This window comes from Phalacrocorax carbo, chromosome 7 (genome assembly GCF_963921805.1).
Source record: "Phalacrocorax carbo chromosome 7, bPhaCar2.1, whole genome shotgun sequence".
NCBI lineage: Eukaryota > Metazoa > Chordata > Aves > Suliformes > Phalacrocoracidae > Phalacrocorax > Phalacrocorax carbo.
In genome coordinates this window covers 6,927,761-6,940,284 of record NC_087519.1, presented here as the reverse complement: position 1 = coordinate 6,940,284, position 12,524 = coordinate 6,927,761, and the positions used below count along the sequence as shown (strand labels likewise).

General features: G+C 39.1%; 1 protein-coding gene across 1 annotated transcript in view; it reads left to right on the top strand.

The window, feature by feature from the left end:
- MCTP2 (multiple C2 and transmembrane domain containing 2) overlaps nucleotides 1-12,524 on the top strand; it is a 107,471-nt gene that overhangs the window by 33,910 nt on the left and 61,037 nt on the right. The window contains exons 10-12 of the mRNA XM_064456166.1: nucleotides 5,733-5,919; nucleotides 6,760-6,853; nucleotides 10,795-10,897. Of these exons, the coding sequence (XP_064312236.1) occupies nucleotides 5,733-5,919; nucleotides 6,760-6,853; nucleotides 10,795-10,897 (384 nt within the window). The remainder of the gene's footprint in view (nucleotides 1-5,732; nucleotides 5,920-6,759; nucleotides 6,854-10,794; nucleotides 10,898-12,524) is intronic.

The window sequence follows — 12,524 nt, the reverse complement described above, 5'->3', positions numbered from 1 at the left end:
TCTTAGGGGCAGGGGTCCTGTCTGCAGTTGTTTGCCATTCTCACCTGGCAAGCGTTTCACAACTTGCTGACTAAATAACAGTAACTCATAAGAACATTCTCTTACTTTAAGCATTCAAATAGTTTGAAACTATTCACTGAAAAGAACAATGCCCTTTGGCTCTGCAAATGTTTGTGGTTTTGCAGAGCAGGAAATGCTTTCTGGCTGAATGCTATTGCTCATCACATGGAGAAGAGGCTGAAGATGAATCTGTTCCTTCCATGCTCACAGTTACTTTTATTACTTCTGATATTCTGTTTAGGGTTAGGAAATGTATCAGTGTTTGTGGTTTGCCTCTGTTCAGTCTCCCTGATGCTGGAGCAATTCTTCCTTACGTTCTCCTGCCCCCTCCCCCCTGTTTTTTTTTCTTTTTCCTGTACTGGTTTCTGGCAGGTGGCGTTCAGTGGGGGGAAGAAAAATTATCAGCAAAATGCTTATTCTATTATTAAAGGTTTCAGCACTGGGAAAGCCCATGTATGTTAGATTTACCTTCAAGTTATTTTTGCTGTCTATCTAGAGAAAAAATGTTACTGTTGTTGCCTTAAGCACAGCAATTTTTCTATAGCATCAAAACAGGGAAAAATTATACTAGATTTTAAAGAGCGACTGCAAGAATAGGTAAACACCAAGCGCATAATAACAAGCCTTGCTTGTACAGTGTAGAAACTTTTGACATCCAAAAAATAACATTTTTATGAAGGGTTCAAGTGCAGTCTAATCTGGAAGAGGATTCTGTAGACAAAAAGCATTATGAGGTGCCATGTTTATTGTCTCCGTGACTTCCAAGTTGAGTTTTGAGATTTCTGAATTTCACAACATCATTGTAAGAAAGATTCTTTAGTAAAATGTTTGTGGGTTATGTTCGGTCATTACGAACAGCAGTACAACCCAACTGCCTCCAAATAATTTGCATGGTTTTAAGGAAAAGATACAATTTTCTGGGTCTTAATGAAAAAGTCTGTGATCGGTTTGTGGATAGAGTTAGAATTCATTATGCTCCCTCGGAGCCATGTAGGTTAAACTGTGTTGGTTAGACCCTTATATATATATGTATATTTAACATATAAATGAAGTTGAGGAGATGCACAAGGTGGAGTCATGTCTGATAACCCAGACTGCTGAACTTTTGTGGAATAAAGACTTCTGTTAATTCCTTTAGACCCAGGATTTCATGTAGGATGGATGCCTTAAGCCCCTGGAACATGGCTCTTCTCCCAGGCATAATTTGGTTTCAAGGTAAAATATTGTTCTTGAAATAGGACCTGAAGCATCTCTGGAGACTATGGAACATGTAGAATAATAAATGTGTTAGACCTCCGGTACTAAACACTAACACCTGGGGCCTTTGTCTGCTTCTGAATTAGTGTGAAGAAACATTCGGTGCCATTTTATGTCACCCTTCTCCTATCACGAAATGAACCCTCACAGTGCACACCGCAAGTTAAATTATTACCTTCAGCCTACCTGTGTCCTCCTTAGATTTTCAGCTGGATCCAGTTTCTCTTCCTGGCTTAAAATACTGCAGCATAGAGTGGTTCAGCTGCCAGGGTCCAACGCTGAGGGGTAGCTGTGTTTTGGTGCTGGATGAAATAATCCCTCTATTTAGTCTGCACAGAACTGTTAGTAACACTTACTGAGCACTTTTTCTGTCCTTTGGGATAAGAGGCATGCTATAAACAGGAGATGATGTTAGTGTATATTAATAAACAAAGGTGTTAACATGTGCAGAATTTGTCCAGGCAGAGTTAAATTGTTTATGCCAAGTTGTTAGCGAGTGTTTCTGTATTGAGGGATGTTTTGAAAAAAGCGATGCTGCAAAACATTAGGGTTTTTTCTTCACATATTTACCTCAAGAAAGAGGTTTTACAAAAAACTGCTAGTCTTAAGACCATGAGCTATGAGATTGGAGTGCATCCAATATCTTTATGATAAATGTTTCCAGGAAACAGTGTCTTTGCAACAAGAAACAATGCTTATTTTAAGGACCATGCTGCGGTGATGGAGCAGTAAAATCCACTACAGCTCCGTCCAAACCTTCCATTTAAATGTTATCAATTTGGGAAGAATCAGGCAACCAAAACTTACCTGTAGAATAAATCACAATAAGGCCTTATTAAGTGTCTCCCTGACACTTGTGGCATTTGAAATTCCTTCCCAAATTTAATCATAGATGCACCTTACTCTATACTGTGATAATGATTCTGGCCTCTTTTGTGACCGGCTTTCAAGAGTTCTGCGGGGGGGGAAAAGTGTCAATGGTTTGTGCTGATTTTTTTCATAAGTATTTATATATATTTAAGGACACTTACTCATCATAATTTGATGAACTGTGGATTGAGTAATAAAATACAACTCCATGATTACTGGTGAGAGGCACCTTTTAGTGGAATTTTAATATTTGATTCCCTGATAAAGTTAAAAAAAAAATAATTTAACCTCAGATTTACTGAATAGTGTTCTCAAGTAATATTTCTCTGCAAAATTAATAAAAAAGGGCAAAAAAAATTTGGCAGCTAAAGATGAGGTCTGTAAGTGCAAAGAATGGCCTTAAATGAGAACTAAAGCTGTGGTATAATCCTCTACGGGACTAGAGGTCTATATAGAGGTGTAGACCTAAATATTGATCAGGAGGAGGAAGGAAAGCATTTAATTAATTGTGTTTTTTTTTTTTAAAAAAGTGATACATTTGTGTGCATAATGCACTCAACTTTCAGAACTGTATCCCCTATAGATCATGCTTATAGCCATGTGGGTGAAAGATTATACCTGAATTTAATATGTAATGTGGCAAATGATGACAACAAGCAGAGCTATCCTATTCTGAGATAGGATTACAATTTTGAGAATTAACTCGGGAGATCATTTGTATCACCTAAAACACAAATAATTTGAGAGTTTTGCTCTTTGCATTCGGGCAATTTTTGAGCAAAAAGCAGATTGCCTCCGTTAGTTTTATACTGTGCCCATCACCATAGTCTCTTACCACTACCCTGTGAAATAATTATCTGTAATAAGCTCTTGCAGATAGAAAGCTGACAAAGAAGGAAAAGCAAGAGTTTCTGCTTCAGGAGGATGGGGGAAGTAGTTTGGAAATCATTAGACTCATTCTAATAGCGTAGAAGTGTTTGTGTGGAAGCTGCTGAATTTATATAGTAAATTGAATGCCTAATTGTTTTACCAAGCTGCATTCTTTGCAGTCTGATCAATTATGTTGTATAACCTAAATGAAACAGGTTGTCTTTTTTTTCCTTAAGCCTTTTGCCATTTGCAAGTGCAAATGTGGATTTTCTTTTCAGTTCCTCAAAAGAAAATACAGAGGCATACCATCACCTTGAGTGAACACAGATGTTTTAAGGAAGTTAGTTTACACGGAAATCAGACATGATTTGAAGAAGAAATGCTTATATTCCACCTCCTGCTGTTTTCCCCTCCACATGTGCGTCCCTCCTACCCCTACGCCCTTTATACTCAATCTTTTCTTTGACCTTTGGCTAATCAAATTCTTTTAATAAGAGAAACAATTCCAATTTGCCGAAGCAAGCTAGAATTATATTTAACCTTGTCTTTGAGATACGAGACATTTCTGAGGTTATCTATTGGTGTGAGATGCATCGCAGTCTGAACGAGTCGTCTTTTCTCTTTTACCCCGTGGAAAGTTCTTAACCTAAAAAAGCAAATGCAGCTTTTCCCAGCTGTGGACTCTGTTGAGTGGGTGGTGTATGAAATGCTGATGTGGGAGATGTGGCCTGTATTGCCAGCTGAATCACAGACCAGCTGGGTGACCCTGAGTTTTCCCCTCTCATTGCTTCAGTTTCTTCACCTCAAAAAAAAAAAAAACAAACCCAACAAAAAAAACCAAAAAGGAAAACACCACCAACAAAAAAAAATCCCAAACCAAACTAAAACCCCCAAAAAACTGCACCAACAAAACCCCAAGATAAAGATATATTCCCCCTTTTGCACTGATACCTAAAGTATCAGCAAAACCGCTGCAGCCTGAGAAGCAACTGTGTTAATGCAGCCAAGGGGATGTTGACCTCCAGTGTGGAATTGACAAGGTCTTTCTGTCAAAGGCTTGCCTTTTTTGTTGTTGTTTTGTTTTCCCTTCTGCTCTATCTTCTCTTGTCATATCTTTCTGAAGAGTCTAGGCAGAGCAATGAGTTTTAAATGCAACCTCTCTCACTTAGGAATTGTGTTGAGAGGCAGCCTACGCGCCGTGCAGCGTTGGTACTCTTCCTGGTTTATTTTCTTTCTCTTTCAAAGCACTCGAAAGCAGTTAATAAGAGTAAACTTGCAACCTGTTGTATGTTCAGTGTGGTGAATAGCAAAGAGCACACTTAAGGCAAAGTCATCCCCATTGATTCTGGTCAGAAGACTCTTACACAAAGATCTATGCTTTATTATGTGGGACTACTGGATGACTTATAAACTCATCAGAGCAGTGACTTTTACTTCATAACATAGTTTGGGTTTTCAGGCTGAAATGTTTTGGGTTTGGTTTTTTTTTTTTTGCCCCCCTTAGCATTTGCAGAAAATAGGCTGTTAAGAAGCGGAAAGCATGCAATTTATAGCAGATGGGTATAAACCGCTCCAGCTCTACTACTGGAATGGGATCAATCAGGAACACTACATGCACCATTTACCCAGAAGAAACCCACCTGGGGGAACCCCGTGGAATTTTAGCCTATTAAGACAACACCTTAACAAGTTTAGTTTAAATAAAAACTTGTCGGTAGGCATTAAGCGGAGCGAAAGCTCTCGCTCTCCATCATCCGCTCGCCATCCCTTTGAGAAATGTGCCTCCCCTTGCACTGTAGCAACAAAGCTTCTCCTTCCTTAATTTTTTTTCTTTTTCTTCTGTAACTTTTGTTCAGCCTGTTCTTAAAAGCCAAGCCCCACGGAGATTCAGAAAAGTTCCACTCCATTTACTGGACTTCTAAATAGAAGGCATTTAGCCGAGCCAAGTGATTAGGCTTTCTGTTGCGTTTAACCGCTCCCTTCACTTAGGCTGTGTAGTGATCTCTCCCTGCTTTAGCCCATACTCACCTTTTATTATTGTCTCTTTATGAATGTTTCTCTTTTCCTTCTTATTTTTATTTTTTTGGGGAAAGTATCAGGTTAATTATACATATTACGTGCATGGATTGGGGGGGACTTTTAAGACAATCCTTCCCTTTGGGAAATATAACAGTACGCTGAGAATGTAGCTCTAGTAAGGCTTGTAAAAGAGATTGGGGCATACAGTATAATGTAGCATAAAATGGATTATGTGACTTTAAAGAAACTAATCTATTTTAGCCTAATGTTTTAAATTTTGCGTTTGCCCCTTTTCTTTTCCCCTAGGTGAAATAAAATTGTGTTTCAAATCCATCACAAAGCACTAGGGGATTTTAGAGGGGAAGTGAGGCAGGCCAGAGTTAAGTGTTCCTACTGTACTTAGAGCCCAAACCTTTTACCTCTGCTTACCAGTAGGTGAACCAGAAAGCAAAACTGACAGTAAGTGCAATAGAAACTGGCTAATTGGTTTCCCATGTTTAATTTTGAGATGCTTTTTAAAATTTTTTTGCATTCTTTCCATCCTGAACAAGGAATAAGTTCTGGTCCCGGCTTGCTACTTGAAATCAATATAAATGTTGCTTTATTTCTTTTTTCCAGCTCCTTTTTCTTATTAACCCGTGGCAATGTCATTCTAGGTGCCAAGTTGACATTACTGCCCTGCCAACGAAGCAGACCAATTGCTTAGAGCTGCCTCTGGAAAAACATCCGGGGTCCCTGCTAATGCTGATTGCTGTTGCCCCGTGTACGGGAGTGTCTATCTCTGATCTGTGTGTCTGCCCTTTGGGAGACCCCAGTGAAAGGCAACAGATTTTACAGCGCTATGTGAGTTTGCATTTTTTTCTCCTTCAGTTATGAAAGTAGTCAAAATTACAGGAAAAAAAATGTGTCCAGTCATAATAACATGTCTCCTACAAGAGAAAACTATTGCACAGCATAGTTATTATGTTTAGAATGACAAGGAGATTGGCAGGGCAGATAGACCCAAGCAATTTGGCTGCTTGTATTTGTTGAGTTTTCAACTAATACTTTTCTTTGCAAGCTTGAATTATATTAAGAGATTACCATGGGGAATGAGACACACTGAGTATCGCAGAGACGTCATAGGATATTTAACTTTCTTTCCTCCTTTGGGGAGGATATGTTCTGGAATATCAACTGTTGGAAGATAAACCCATGTGATGACTTCCATGCCTCAACCCTCAAAAGCTGGGCGAGGAGGAGTAAGCATGTCTATCTCTCTACAATCGGGTGAGAGACTAAGACATGAGGAATTTGCACAGTCCAAGTCAAAGTTACCTTTGAGGACAGATTCCTCACTCCCAAGTGAGCGTGCTGCCTTCCTGACATTTTCTGTTTTAATGGGTAAATGATACTTGCATAAAGACGCGGGGCTCCTTTCAGTCTCCACCATAGAGTTAACATGTAACTTATGTGAATGGAGAATTTCCTTAGGAGCGGGTGGCGTGTGAAGTTGTGAACCTCGGGGTCATGGTGCAGTGAGGCTGGGATAGTGGAGATGTGTTTATGGGTATATCAGCTGCTGAAATGAAACACCACAGAAATAGTGATGGATATGAAAATGTAAGACAGTTAGTAGTTCAATATTTTCTGCTTCTTACTGGATTACAAACAAAATATATCTTTATGCTTTCCTCCTTGCAGTGTATAAAGAATTCCTTTCGAGACATAAAGGACATTGGCTTCTTACAAGTTAAAGTTTTAAAGGCAGTGGACCTGTTGGCAGCAGATTTTGCAGGTATTTTTTTATTATTATTTTCCAGCATATGGCGCTATAGTAATAAAATTTAAGCATTGGAACAGGCTGCCCGGAGAGGTGGTGGAGTTGCCATTCCTGGAGGTGTTAAAAAACCATGTAGATGTGGCACTTTGGCCATGGTTTAGGAGGCCTGGGGGTGTTGGGTTGGTGGTGGGACTTGATGATCCTAGAGGTCTTTTCCAACCTTAATGATTCTATGATTCTATAATATACTGTGAAATGCCATAGTATATCGTGAGTGCAACTTAGACTTTGTGCAGTACTGTCAGTTGATCGAGGAAAATTAAATATCGTTATTCCAGTGGTGAAACCTGCCGCAGGGAACTGAGATACCAAATGGTTTTGACTCCCAAAAGTATGTGGGAAGGTCCAATGGGTGGAAATCTGTTTTCCCCTTTAGATCTGAGCAGCGTGACCAATAACAGCACTTAGCATGGTGTGCTGTTGTATTTTTCAGCAGGAATATGTAAAGTAAGAGTCGATATAAATGATGGTGCCTGCAAAGCAGCCTCTCCATCTTTTATCAGATGCTTTGTGAGTTTGTGAATGAGACTGAAGGATTTGGAGGGGCATCTGACACTGTGCTGAGCGTGTGGGTTTGGGTGGTGCTGCAGGCTGTCACCTGATAAAGAAAGTTTGCCAGCGATGGGGAAGTGAGTGCGATGGTTTCTCTTACCACTTGTTTGAGGCTTCAGTTTGGGATGATCTTTCTGGTGCTCTTACTCCAAGAAAGAATGGGTTTTCCACTGCGCTGTACCTCAAATTGTGCTTGGTCCTGACAGCAATGGACACCAAAAATATGACCTTGTATTGTTTCTCCAGGGAAGGTCTAGGGAATTGATACATATCTGGAGTGAATGCCTGGATATTATTATTTTTATTATCATCTTCTCCAGAATTCTGGAGACCTTTTAATTCCCCTCTGTATTGTGCAGCAGCTTGTAATTCACAGACACAGCATTGTGTGTTGTATATTTGCTGACATAATCATTTTTTTTAGATAACTTGTTGATAAAAGCAGGAAAGATACTAGAGAGAAAACACTCCCGCTCCATTCTCTGGTATTCATGCAGACATTGTAACATATGAGAACGCTGCTCCTAAAATAAGGACCGAAGGAGAAAGGCCAACATTAATCACAATACTATTTCGGTTTCAATTCCCTGCTTAACCCTGCAGTGGGAGGGGGGAATAAAGAAAAAGTGGTTACTGGAGACAGCAGTACTTAAAAAACCTGAAGAACTTAATTTGAAAACAAACAAAAAAACCCCTGCCAATAATGAACGTTAGCTTGTACAGAAATGCATTTCTAAATTGACGTAATGTATACATCTATTAGGAGTGTAACTGCACCTTACCAACCGATTTAATAAGCAGTGTACCAGAGCAAAGCAGAACCTTTGGCAAATGGCAAGGCTAGGGCTACCTAGAAATATGGGAGGTTTTTAATATAGACAGTGCCCAGGAAAAAAAGCTGAGCCCAGGAGGTTATTTACCCTCTGGAAAACTTCACTGCTGCTAATGCAGTTGCATCAGTGATGGATTTGGCCCCCTTTCCCTCAGTACTTAAACAGGAGCATGTGGGTGGATAATGAACATTGGAAGAGACATGCAGGTTCTTGATTCTGCAATTCAAAGACTTTTCATACAGAGTATGTGACACACATTCCTTGTGCATAGCACAGAATGAAATTCTGCTTAAGTAAAAGGTTACTCAGTCTGTCATTATATTCAAAATAACCCAGGCTTTGAGCCTGATTCATGAAGCAAATGACAAATTGTTTTTCAATGGCAGTGCTGAAAATATCCTAGTATTATGCAGTAATAGACCCACCAAATTGCAAAAGGATGCAGCCATTTTAGGTAAAAATAGCATAATTTCTGATCGTGAAATGAGAGACATAAAGATTAATTATCTGTTCTGAGCCATTCATAAATGATTAGTGCAGCAATTATGGGCTTCCATAATAGAGCCCTCCTAGAGCAGTGCCATAGTTCCTGCATTGCCAGGGAGACTGCTCAGATTTATTGTTATTGATAAAAGTAAATTCAAAGTCCAGCTAAAAATCTGATAAAGGGATAATTGCAGAGACAATAAGGGGTACAAAGATTTCCAAGGGTTAATTGAGGAGCAGTGCGAGCAGGTAGCATCCCCTCCCTGTCCTGTCCTACAGCAGTCATGAGTCTTGCGTAGGTGAGCTTCTGCAGACCAGTTATCTGATAACTGTAATGCCACCTTATACCTTATTCCCACAGTAAAGATTGGATTTTCGTGTGATTTGGATTTCTGTTGTCAGTTGATTATATGTCGGCATTATGGATTTTAATTGCAAGTTTTTAGCCTACTATAATAATAGCTATCAGAAAACAACATAGTATCTGCTTTGGTTTTGAACAGTGTTTTGAAAATCCATGAGATTTAAATTTTAGGCTAGTTTCAACACAGATATATCAAATATGTAGAAGCTCTCCAGCCACAGCAAGCCCAGTGTGAGCCTTCCATACTTTTATATTCCTAGATAATAGTTTTGTTGACGTGAAAATGACTTTCTGCTTTGTTGGATGTTTTCTGTGTACGCATGAGAGTTATTCTCAAACACTGCATTTGCTCACTGACCAAAAAATAGCATTCAGAATACCAAATTATACAGTGGGATTGTTTTTGGCATATACCAGTTTGCATTTCAAGCAGTTTCTCTGAAAGGCAACATGCATTTTCCACACTTATCAGAGAATGGGCACGTAAGCTGAGAAGGAGAAGACAAATAGATTCCAGTAATACACATGGTCTTTAAACTTTACCAGTATTGACTAGTTAATATCCATTGCTTACATACTGAAAAGATTCCTGTTCAGTGTATAAACTTCTCAGAGGAAGAACCTTAAGCGCTCTGCTTTAATAATACTAAAAATAAGGATTAAGAAAAAGACAGCTTTTGCCTAAATATCCTTTTTGTCTGCTAGCTAAATCCCTGCCTCGCTGGCATATTTAGTTGCCTACATAAAAGTTAGGCTGGAGTGTCTGTGGCTGAGTTATACATGAACACTGAAGATGAGATTAATTCAGATACTGAGCCAGACATGCTGATAAAGGGTATTCTGTTCACGATGGAAACTGCTGAGCTGCAATAAATTGTGAAAGCTACAAATTCGTCTAATGTGAGTTATCAAAAAAAAAAAAATACATTAGCAAACATGTCTTCACCATAATAGGTTTCACTTTGACATCTTTCTTTCGAAAGGAGGTTGGGGTTTTTTTTGTTTGTTTTGAGGGGTTGGTTTGCTTTAAGTACGATACCTGGTTCACACATGGATTCTCCGGTTGATGTTGGGTTTTGTTTAAGCTGTGGCACTGTATAGGGTCTTCATAGCTTCAAGGACCTGCTCACGTGGAACTGATTGAAGAAATGCTACTGACCCAGACACAGTGCTGTGCTTCTCTTCTCATGGCGTGGGTACTGTCATCAACTGAAGACGACCACAAACTCTAAGCAGAGGCTAAAGTAGAGAGCTGTAGCTGCAGCACTGATGCTTACCTGAGTCAGAATGACGGTACTGCTTTCATAATGTCGTCTGAATAATTGTCAACGTGAGCAGATTTTTTTCTTGCTATAAAGACTTAGAGATGATTCACAGTAAGTCTCAGATTTCAGATATTAGAGTGAAGCCACCCGAATGAGTTATAAGGTAAGTGTTAGAGTTTCTAGGACTGAGGATGCATCGGAGATACTGTTTATTTAGGAAGTCATTCCAACAGAGCGAGGCAATTTGCAGTTGTCTGAAATGGATCGTATTTTTATTTGGCCAGTCACTTCTTCAATCCTACTGCAAAGAAACAGTGTTCATGCTAAATACAATAACTGACCCACTTCATTTTTCTATTTTATGTTTGTTCCTCCCCCCATCTGATCTTTCCCTAGGTAAAAGTGATCCTTTCTGTGTATTAGAGCTGGGAAATGACAGTCTTCAAACACACACTGTTTACAAGAACCTCAATCCAGAGTGGAACAAAGTTTTCACGTTGTAAGTGGATTGCTTTTGGAAACACACGGCAACACCACACAGTTAGCAGCTTAACTCTAAAAGCTATCGACTCTGGGAAAATACAAATGTCAAGTTTAAGCTATGTCATTTTTTCATAGTCAGAGAGGTTGTTGGAGAAATATCAAATATAACTCAATTAAGCCTTTTGCCTTTTACTAGTTCTTGCATGGAGTTTATTAATAGAAGTCATTAAAAGAAAAATTACTGTGATATTTATAGGAAGAATCATGACTAGACATAATGGAGTCATAGCTGGATCCAAGAGATAATATAACAGAAAGTAGAGACCAGATACTCACGCCTACAGTTTCCGTAATTTAAAATAAAATGTTTCATTGAACCATTGTAGAATAATACTTCTTTAATCTGTAAGCAAGCAGAAAATTAGGGCTCATGTTGCTCCTGGTATATCTTCTGAATCTAAACTAGACAAACATAGTTTACCCCAAATTAGAAGGTTAAATTTTTAGGGAAAGCAAAGTTGTTTTTTTTTTTTTGGTAACTTTATTAATTATGAAGGTGATAATTTAGGTATTTCTTTTAGGCAGCACAATTTTTGACCTTGCTTTATGCTGGGAAAGTTTTTTTTGTGAATTAGAGAAACGTCTCCAAGACTGTAGTAGTCTGTGGCAAGGAAGGCAACTGCGAGGACTGGCAGTGGGGCATTTATGCTATTTGCATGTCTCCACTGGCAGAACAGTTTGAGAATGGTGGAATTCTTTCAAACGCAACATTCATAAATACTGGGCATGATGCAAACACAATAAAAAGTATCTGATCTCTTTGACAGAAGTACCTTGACGGATTTCTGTTTAATTCATGGCTGCAGCTGAATGCATGTCTTTTGGAGTCCTTTCCCTTACTTTGTCTGTTCTCAAGAAACTTCCACTCATCACTGTTTATTCTGAGATTGTGCCAGCAGATGAGTCTTGTCGGATGTTCAGCCAACAAAATAGATCTAATAAGAATCCAAAATTATTTAATTTAAAAAGAAAGTTTGTGTCTGTACTTCCTGTGGGTCTCAGAAATGTCAGCTGCGGGCTGTCTCTAACTTTCTTATTGCTAATGCACAGCTAGTCCAAGCACCAAATCTGCAGAGCCAGCCAGGCTCTCACATCTCTCCTTAGATTTTTGGCCAGTTTTAAAAATTTCAGTTAAGTGCCTTAAAAGCTATTGATGATTTAGACTTATTTTGGAGCAGAGTGGATTGTTTTGAGCGGATGAATCCATTTCAGCTGGAGTGTTTAATACTGCCAGAGAGCCCTTCCCATCATATTCAGATTTTCTGCAACACACATATCTGTCCGTGTCACTGAGGGGGTCTAATATTTTATACTACTGGTAGCTTTATTATATGGAAAATTATAATGCTTTGGAGAGAAATATGGAAGTATGGTTGCAGAAGTGGCAGGTTTTGATGTATTTTAAAGCCATAATGTATTGAAAAATGGTACATTTCATGGTTGTTCGGCTGCCACTGGGTCACATCACAGAACACGCTACGACTGCTAGCTGGAAGAGACAACCAAGTGGCTTTTAGGTTAAGGCTCTGATCCATGAGGAGCAACTCCACCATGTTCCAGGCAGAAGTTTCAGGGGCAGGACT